The sequence below is a fragment of the Molossus molossus genome, unplaced genomic scaffold (assembly GCF_014108415.1).
Source record: "Molossus molossus isolate mMolMol1 unplaced genomic scaffold, mMolMol1.p scaffold_m16_p_4, whole genome shotgun sequence".
Classification (NCBI taxonomy): domain Eukaryota; kingdom Metazoa; phylum Chordata; class Mammalia; order Chiroptera; family Molossidae; genus Molossus; species Molossus molossus.
Window position 1 is genome coordinate 70,615,134 of NW_023425377.1, and position 9,220 is coordinate 70,624,353.

The window sequence follows — 9,220 nt, forward strand, 5'->3', positions numbered from 1 at the left end:
AGAACAACAAAATACCAAGATATTAAATAGACTGGAACCCTACATTTGCACACCTTGACATTACCTCACCTCTGATACTAGACCTTATTCCAATAAAATTTTATTACATCAGGCCGCCAGTCTATAGGCAGTAGTTTAACGACTTGATTTTTTTAAATAGTAAAATATTATTTTTAAATGTTGAAGACACTGTCTTCATTACAGAATTTGGTGGACCCTTAAATTTTGCACCAGTAAGAGCCTAACTCACCTCATTTTTGTCTTAGACTGCGTTATATATATAAAGAGCATAAAACAGTATACAGTTTACAAAACAAATGTGCGCCCAGTAAAGATTGGCTTACTATAACCTATACTTAAAATTTTTCGTCAAACGCTATAATGTACCATCACCCTTATCCGGAATTCAACGCTTTGCGATATGGCTTCCCGTGAGCCCTTGCGTGCATCTGGCCCCACTGTATCCCGTCGTGCCTGCGTCTTCCGGTTAGGACTGCTGAGCCCCGCCTCTTCCTGCGTATATCCGATGATGGCGCAGGGACAGCGTAAGTTCCAGGCACAAAAGCCATCCAAGAGCAAGGCGATGGCGGTGCCCTCGGAGCGGAACCGGGGTCCGAAGAAGGGAGGTGAGGAGTGGTCTGGGGGCGGCTGGGCGAGGCGAGGCGGGCCTGGGGCTCCCTGGCCTCACGCGAGTGCATCATTCCCCAGGTCGTGTTATCGCCCCCAAGAAGGCACGCATTGTGCAACAGCGAAAGCTGAAGAAGGTGAGTTGTGGTGGGGCGAGGGTCGGAGCTTGGAGGTAGGCGCGAAAGAACAGAAGTGGAGCCTGGCACCAGGGGAGGTTGAAGCCTGGAGCCGGCCAGGTGCGAGGATAGAGCCTATAGAGGTCTGTGGAGGGAGGGATCCAGGGATAAAGTTTGGAACCGGAAGGGCCGGGGATGGAGCCGGGAGAACGCCCGACTCTCTGAGCCCCAGTTTCCTCCCGTGAGCTGTGTGTATAGGAACATTATTGTTCAAGGGACCTCGGGCCTCGTAGAAGCATGGCCTGGCGCGCAGAAAGTATTCTACTTTAATAGAACTCGGGAGGGGAGGTGGCGTTGGAAAGAGGTTGAAAATTCCAGCTTTGCAAGAATGCATTGCTGGGTGCAAATTGCAGTTCCATCAGTGACTAGTATTTGTTCACCGTAAGCCTTTTCACCTGTGAAACATAATAGTGATAGCACTTTTCTCCTAGCGTTGTAAGAATTCAATGCTATAGGGCACCTGTAAAGCGCTGAGAACAGAACAGGGCACAGATAAACATTAGTTACTTTGTTATTGTCATTTTTGTGGTTGTCTAAGTGCTGCTTTTTTTGTTGTTGTTAATCCTCACCCAAGGACATTTTTGCATTCATCTTGAGATAGAGTGGGAGAGATAGAGGGAGGGAGAGAGAGAGAGAAACATTTAATGGCTGCCACCCACTCAACCCCAACTAGGGCCGGGGACAAACTGCAACAGTCATATGTGCCCTTAGTGGGAACCGAACCCAGGACTCTCTTGTCCACAGGGCTGACACTCTAACCGCTGAGCCAAACCACCCAGGGCAAGTGCAGCTTTTTTATATGGGGGTAGGGTTGCATTTGTGAAGAAGTTACAGGAAATTAAAACTGGCTTTGGTGGAGTCAGATCTGACTTTGAATTGTATTCCACACTAACTAGTGTGTAACCTTTGAGACAGGACAGCACAAGTGGAATAGGGAAACTGAGACAGATAGGTGAACAAACTGTCAGAGCAATTTATAGCGGATACAGAAGATCGCCTCCCTATAAATAACATCTAGCTAGGCCTCAGTTGTATTTCAGCTCCAGACCCAGAAGAGTAGCAAAACCAGGAATGACAACACCAGGACCAGCTACATTAACAACCCCCTGCCCTGACACTAACCAATCAGTGAGGACCATGACCCTTAAGCACACCTAGAAAACACATGAATATTCTGTTTAAACCCTCCCCTGGGACCTCTCATATAATTCCTGCCTGCAAGAGAGAAATAAAAGCCCTCAAGACAAAGGACCCAGGGCACACTCTCCTTCCCAGGAGCATACCCATGCCCCCCCTTTTTGCCTCCCCCCCACACACACACACACAGCAGGCATGCATCTCCTAGACTCTAAGGGACTCTAGGAGGCTTACAACCAGAGCAGCAGTGGGCAGTGGCAGTTCATCCCAGGCAAACCCCCTGAACATGTCCCAGAGTCCCCCTTTTCTCAGACTACTTAGCCGAAGCATGCCAGCCTGGGCTCATTTCCCCAGTCCATCTTTGTTTCACCGTCCCCAGCTTTAATAAATGTTCTCTAAAATTCACCTAGACTCATATTGTGAAACTTCTGCACAAAGTCAAGAACCTACACACTACCTGCCCAGCCCTAGGCAGACCCATTCACGGCCAGGTCCCCTTTCTGGTAACACCTTGAGCAAATTGTTTAGTTTCCCCAGAGCCTCAGTTTTTCAGACCCAGTGGCTTACTTACCTCCATCTGATGGCAGGAGGGCACCTATCTCATGGACATCTCACACTTGGCATGACCAAAACCAAGCGCCAGATCCTCCCCAACATGATCTTGCCAGTCTTTTTTTTTTTTTTTTTTCTTTTCCTTTTCTTTATTGATTTGAGAGAGAGAGGAAGGGAGAGGGAGAGAGAAATAGAAACACTGATGAGCGAGAACATCGATTGGCCGCCGCCTCCATGTTCCCCACTGGGGATTTGGCCCACAACCTGGGCATGTGTCCCGACCAGGAATCAAACCAGCAACCTCTTGGTGCATGGGTTGACGCTCAGCCACTGAGCCACACTGGCCAGGCAATCCTGCCAGTCTTCAGGAAGATTCGTTTCTTCTAAATTTCAAAATATTCAGGGTCATCCTGGATCTCCCCCATACCTCCTTCGCAACCCCCTCTCCCATCCAGGTCAGATTCCATCCTTTTTGCCTTCATGGTTAATCTATAATCCACCCATTTTCCACTGCCCTGATCCACCTCATGATTTCCCACCTGGACCAGTTGCAGTCACTCCTTCCTGATCTGCCTCCCCCACATCCACCATAGCAACTAGAGGGCGCCTGTCAGCAGATCATGTACCTTCTCTGCTCAGAACCCTCCTGGCCCCTACCTCTCTCAGGAAAAACCCAAGTCCTCCACAAAGCCCTGCATGCTCTGCCCCTGTCACCTCCCTGCCCTCCACTCCTCCCATTCTCTCCCTGCTCCCTCCAACCTCACTGGCCCCTTAACTGCTCCTTGTCCTACCTCAACTTGGCACTAGCAGTTTCCTGTGTCCCAGTTCTCCCAGAAATCCACGTGGCTCCCTTCCTCTGAAGCAAGTCTGTCTGCAAGTATTGCTTCTGAGCCACCTGTTCCTGATGGCAGCCCCACCCCTCACTAGCCCTTGTTTTTTCTCCATAACACCACTTAAACATTTATCATCATTTAACAGTTTAACATAAGTATCATTGGCATTTATGTTGTCCTCACACATGCACTGAATGTCAGCCCTGGGAAGGTAGAGGTTTTTCCATCTTTTGCTGTTGTGTGTCTTGTGCCCAGGCATGTGGTGATGGTCGTGGCTGTCATGGTCAGTGGAGCTCATTTGACTGGGCAAGGAGGTGGTTTGGGGAATATGATTAAACTACCAGTTTTGGTCCTGGCCAGTTTGGCTCAGCAGTTAAAGCATCAGCCCTCGGACTAAAGGGTCTCATCTTCAATTCCCAGTCAAGGACAAGTACCTGGGCTGCAGGTTCAATCCCTTGCACTCGTCAAGGTCGTGCAGGAGGCAGCCAATTGATATCTCTCTCTCTCTCTCTCTCTCTCTCCCCCCTCCCCCCTTTCTATCCCCCTCCCTCCCTTCCACTCTATCTAAAAATCAACGGAAAAATATCCTCAAGTGAGAATTAACAACAACAAAAAATACCAGTTTTGGACCCAAACCCATGTGGCTTCTGATCCCTCTGCCTCTACTTGCTCACATCCCTGTCTCAGAGCCCCAGTTCACCATGTGCAAAGAGGAGATAACATGGGACAGGAGGAATTTCCCACCTGGAGGCTGAGACCAGAGGCTCTGGGCATGCCAGGATCCAGTCTCCCCTCATGTGGTTTGAGAACCCTGAACAACTGCCTCCTCACTTTAGGAGCCTCAATTTCCCCATCTGTGCAATGGGAGCAAGCAAAGTTTAGAAGCTGAGATCCAGAGATAAGGGGGGGGTGGGAGTGTGTGTGTGTGTGTGTGTGTGTAACACCACAAAGAGTGTGGGACAAAAGCAGGACTTAAACCACAGCTGCGAGACTCGGGTGCTGTTGCAGGGCTAATTACTGATCCAGCCTCCAGCCCTAGGTCAAGTTCTTCCTTGCTCCCTCCTAGTCTGATTGCCCTTTGGTTGCCCCCTCAGGACCTGGAGGTTGGGATCCGGAAAAAGATTGAGCATGATGTGGTGATGAAAGCCAGCACCAGCCTGCCCAAGAAGCTGGCTCTTCTGAAAGCCCCCGCCAAGAAGAAGTAAGCAGTCTCTTCCTCTTCCACCAAGACACCTTCCTAAGGACGCAGCCCCTGCCTCCATGCTCAGAAATCTTCAGGTGATTTCATGGGCAGCATCATGGACAAAAGGAGCCTTGCTCCCCAGAGCCTTGGGTTGCAGCTCCAAAGCGGAGGGGGAAGAGCTGGCCTGTGAGCGGGTGACCAGTACATCTGTAATGCATGGGTCAGCTGCCCGGGGTGCCAAGAACTCAGCAGTGACCCTGAGGAAATGTTCAACTTTCTGTATACCCCCCTCCTCCCCAATTTCTGTATCCACTGGTTTAACCCGGAGCAATAAACCTTGCTTTGTCATTCCTCCTGCAGTCACATGCTCCTGTGGGCAGGCCATTGCTGGGGCCATAGGCCAGGAGCTCTGACCCAGTCAGCCCCAGCAGTTTCTGCAGGAGACCAGCCATGTGCTCAGAGAAGGGTGATTGGGCTTCTGCACATACATCCTGGGAGCTTTTGGAGAGTCTTGACCTCCCTCCAACCACAGGTGACTCACACCAATCTTCTTAGTCATCTGCATGCCCTCCCCAGACATGCCCAAGTTACCACTCTGCCCTGGACAAGCCAGGAGGTGTAGGGAGCCATTTTCTCATCTGTAGAACAGGTGTTGACACCATCTTCATGGTGGTGATTAAACCAGAATGCACTTATGAACTGTTCAGAGCCACCTCTATCTATAAAAAAAAGTCTTAACATCTACTATGCCTATGGCTAGTGCTTTCTGCACATCACTTCATCCCAGGTTGGGTCGTGCTGTTAGCATTCCAGAGCCAGTACTTGAACCCACCACTGGCTGGATCTCAGTGTGTACTCTCAGTTGATCGTCTCCTGCCTCTCTTCCCACACCAAGATCTCTCCTGTTTCATCCTGAGTACCCCTTTCCCAGATCGTCACTTGAGTCTGCTAAACATCAAGAAGATGCCTGTGGAGTCTCCGGGAGGTCTGGCCTGGTGACCACCCATCCCTCCCTCTGATGGGGGTGAGGAGTAGGTCACAGCACAGTGACCAGCCAGGCTGGGCCCAGGGGAACTCCAAACTGGAAAGTCTCTCCAAGTTCAAGCTCTGCTGCCACAACTGGCAGTTTTTTGAGGTGTAAGTTTAGGGTTTTTGTGTGTATAAAATTGCTCTCCCTGCTTTTGTGTATATGTGTGTGGTTAAAACTCACATGTAAAATTGACATTTGAAAGTATACAATTCAGGCCCTGGCCAGGTGCCTCAGTTGGTTAGAGCATCTTTCCAATACACCAAGGTTGTGGGATCGACCCCTGGTCATGGCATGTACAAGAATCAACCAGCCCTGGCCAGTTTGGCTCAGCGGTTAGAGCGTCGGCCTGCGGTCCAGAGAGACTTGGGTTCGGTTCCCGCTAAGGGCACGTACTTCGATTGCAGTTTGTCCCCGGCCCTGGTTGGTCGTGCAGGTGGCAGCCACTCGATGTGTCCCTTCACGTCAATGTTTCTCTCTCTCTCTCCCTTCCACTCTCTCCCTCCCACTCTAGCTGTACAAAAAATGGAAAAATATCCTCGGGTGAGGATAAAAAAAAAAAAAAAGAATCAACCAATGAATGTATAAATAAGTGGAACAACAAATCCATGTTTCTCTCCCTCCTTTTCTCTAAAATCAATTTTTTAGCCCTGACTGGTTTGGCTCAGTGGTACAGCTTCAGCCTGAGGACCAATGAGTCACAGGTTTGATTCCAGCCAAGGGCACATACTTCGGTTGCAATTCATCCGTGGTCCTGGTCAGGTTCTTGCAGGAAGCAACCAGTCCATATGTCTCTCTCACACTGAGGTGAGGATTAAGAAAAAAAAAGTTTTTAAAAAATTAAATTTTTAAAAAATGGAATAATCTTTTTTAAAAACTATGTTATTCAGTGGCATTTTCTACATTCACAATGTTTGCAACTACCTAAAACTTATCACCCAAAAGATGACCCATCCCCAGTAGCTTTCATTCCCCATACCCCATCCCCACAGTCCCTGGCAACCACTGACCTGCTGTCTCTATGTACTTGTTGAAGGAAGGAAGGAATTGTTTTTGCAAAGAAAATTTTGCAGTTTCAGTGACTCAGTTACCATCCCTCCAAGCATCATCTCTATATAACACACCTACCAGGGCTGTTTGAGTCATGGTGTTAGCATTTTCTTTGAAGGATTTTACAGCTCTAAATTGTAAGCAGCTGATGGCAATTCCAAACCATTCTTATCTGTAGACTTGCAGATGCCAGAGGTTCCACTGACAACCCTCCTCCCCAGAGGTAAAATCAATTTGCCTCCATATGTATATAACATCTGCCTGGATCCCACATGAATTCAATAAAGCATTTAACATGTGTTCATTTTTATATGTCTGAAGAGTAGATTTTACCCTCTTGAAAATTATCTCTGACGGGCAATGGCTGGGACAGGATAAGCTGTGGGTGCATGAAATTGCTCTCTTCCAGCTCTGTCATAGGAAGGTTCCTCGTACCTCAAGCTCCAGTCAATCCCAGTGGCAGTGCCTAACAGACCAGGGACTCTGGTAAACCTGCTTCCTTTGTCCCTCAGATGCCTACCCTTGAGTGGGACCCCAGGGGCATGGCATGTCATTCAGGTGTAACAGGTATGGGATCTGGAATGTCAACCCACCTGTTCCCCTATTACCCTACCCCCTCCAGTTCCCCAAACGGCCACATTTTTCCCTGCAGCCACTGCCCTGCAGGACTTTTCCTTGGATCCTTTAACCTGCCTTCAAAGCCCCCATTAATGTCAGGAGCCCCAAACTTTGAAAAACCCCACACCTGTGCCAGCTTCTGCCACTTCCTATCTGTGACCAAGTCCCTTCACCTCTGAGCCTGTTGCCCTGTCTATTAAATGGGATCCTAACACCCTTCCCTCAAATGAAGAATTCAGGAATCTTAAGGCCCAGGGACTTACAGTTATGATTATGAGCTGACCTTGTGTCCTGGGGGAGGGGGGGGGCAGGAGGGAGCCCAAGTCCCACCTCTAGGCCTCTGCCTGTCCTGGCCCTGTCCCCCAGGGACAGGGCAGCCATTAAATGTGGCTTTTCAGACACAATTATTCCTCCCCAAGCTTTTTGCTCCTGCCTCCACCTTCCCCCTCTGCCTGAATGACCATTTTTCCTGGCAGGGTCCTGACACTGCTCATGAACTTATGTTCCAAAAGGAAAGAAAAAAATGTAAGAAATCTTGCCAGCTGGGCAGGCCAGAGGGGCTGTGGGGACCAGGAAGTGAAACTGCCCCGGCTGGTTTCCTGCCTGAGTCAACAAGGGCATGGGGGTGCTGCAGGGGACTGGCAGAGGGAAGGATCCTCTGAAAATTAGGGTGGGGATAGCCACAGCTGGGGACCATGTTCCCCCCTCATCTGAGTCTCCAGGGTTGCCCCATTTCCTGTGGGTCTCCAGGACACGTGGGTTTGGGATCAGGAGCTGTGGATGCCTAGACAGTGAGCTCACAGCTGCTGGCAGGAAAAAAGTGGCTTCTATTTCACTGAAGCCCAGCTCACTGGCTGCACTGGGAAAGGGAACCACAAGGATAGCTGGAACCCACCTCTCCACTTCTTTCCTAAAAATGTTTCTAGGAAGAGGGCAAACTTGAAATAGGTCTAGTGACTTCCTTCTGGGGGCACCTCCACCTTCCCAAGGGCCTTTCTGACCTCACACATTCTCCCGGGATCACTGTGTGGCCTTGAGCGACTTTCTGACCTTCTCTGAGCCTTATTCCTCTTATCTATAAAATCCAGGGATCAGAATAGAATCTTGGTGTATCCCAAACAGTGCATTTGATCACCAGTCAATGTGACATGACCAACCCACCCAACCAGGCTTGAATCCTGGCCCTACTCTTTCCTGCTGTGGACTTTGGGCAAGTCACCTGACCTTTCTGTGCTTCAGTTTTCTCATCCAGGAGATGGGATAATGATTATATTAGTACCTATTGTTAGAGATAAGATAAAACATCTTTACCCTGTGAAAACAGATTCTCAGTTCCTCCTAAACATCCTCTCTTCCACTGGCAGGGAGTGACTTCTCTGATTCAGCATCTTGGGATACCCACTGAAGCATTCTCAGGGAGGGGAGAGGGACCTAAGCTTAGCTGAAGGAGGCAGCCAGGAAAAGCTGGACTCTGGGTCCTGTTTTTGAGGGGAGCACCTGAAACATGATTTGTGGAAGTCCTCCCTTCCTCTCCCCCACCTCAGTTACTCCTTCCCCATGGGTCTCTCTCTTTTTCAAATACTTTGCAAGAAAGGATGCTCCAATAAGTCTATATTCCCAGGTCTTCCCAGTCTGGGTGAGCTCAGGCAAGGACTCCACCTCTCCAAGCCTCCATTACTTCATCTGAGAAATGGAGACAACCATCCCCACTTTGCAGCTCTGTTGGAAGGCTTAAACGTGGTAATGTATCTGAACAGCTAGAGCAGTCACTATTACTATTGTTTCTGTTATTGTGGTGGGCTGTGGTTTCTCAAGACCACAGCTATCTAATTAATAGAAATTACAATGCAAGTTGCATGTATAACTTTAAATGTCCTGATACCACATAGAACAGAATAGAATGGAATAAAAAAGGGAATAATAAAATGAAATAGGTAGAATTAATTTTAATAATGTATTTTATTTAACTCATTTATCTAAAATATTATTTAACATCTAATCAATATAAAAAATTCTT

At 48.7% G+C, this 9,220-nt stretch overlaps 1 protein-coding gene across 2 annotated transcripts; it reads left to right on the forward strand.

Annotated features, from left to right (window-relative positions):
• The first annotated feature begins 407 nt into the window (after window positions 1-407).
• CUNH19orf53 (chromosome unknown C19orf53 homolog) lies at window positions 408-5,734 on the forward strand. 2 transcript variants are annotated; one of them, XR_004956459.1, is made up of 4 exons: window positions 408-626; window positions 709-764; window positions 4,420-4,603; window positions 4,869-5,734. XR_004956459.1 is itself a non-coding variant. In XM_036240662.1 (3 exons), exons 1-3 carry the CDS (start codon window positions 422-424, stop codon window positions 4,528-4,530), a joined length of 372 nt encoding a protein of 123 aa, XP_036096555.1. In that variant the 5' UTR covers window positions 408-421; the 3' UTR covers window positions 4,531-4,859. The 2 variants fall into 2 exon arrangements, 1 of the variants encoding a protein (XP_036096555.1); XM_036240662.1 differs by lacking the exon at window positions 4,869-5,734 and having other exon boundaries at window positions 4,420-4,859.
• Window positions 5,735-9,220: the final 3,486 nt, after the last annotated feature.

Coding starts and splice junctions, on each gene's coding strand:
- CUNH19orf53 (XM_036240662.1), top strand. CDS start 422: ATGGCTTCCCGTGAGCCCTTGCGTGCATCTGGCCCCACTGTATCCCGT. Junction 627..708: donor CCGGGGTCCGAAGAAGGGAG/GTGAGGAGTGGT, acceptor ATCATTCCCCAG/GTCGTGTTATCGCCCCCAAG. Junction 765..4,419: donor AACAGCGAAAGCTGAAGAAG/GTGAGTTGTGGT, acceptor TTGCCCCCTCAG/GACCTGGAGGTTGGGATCCG.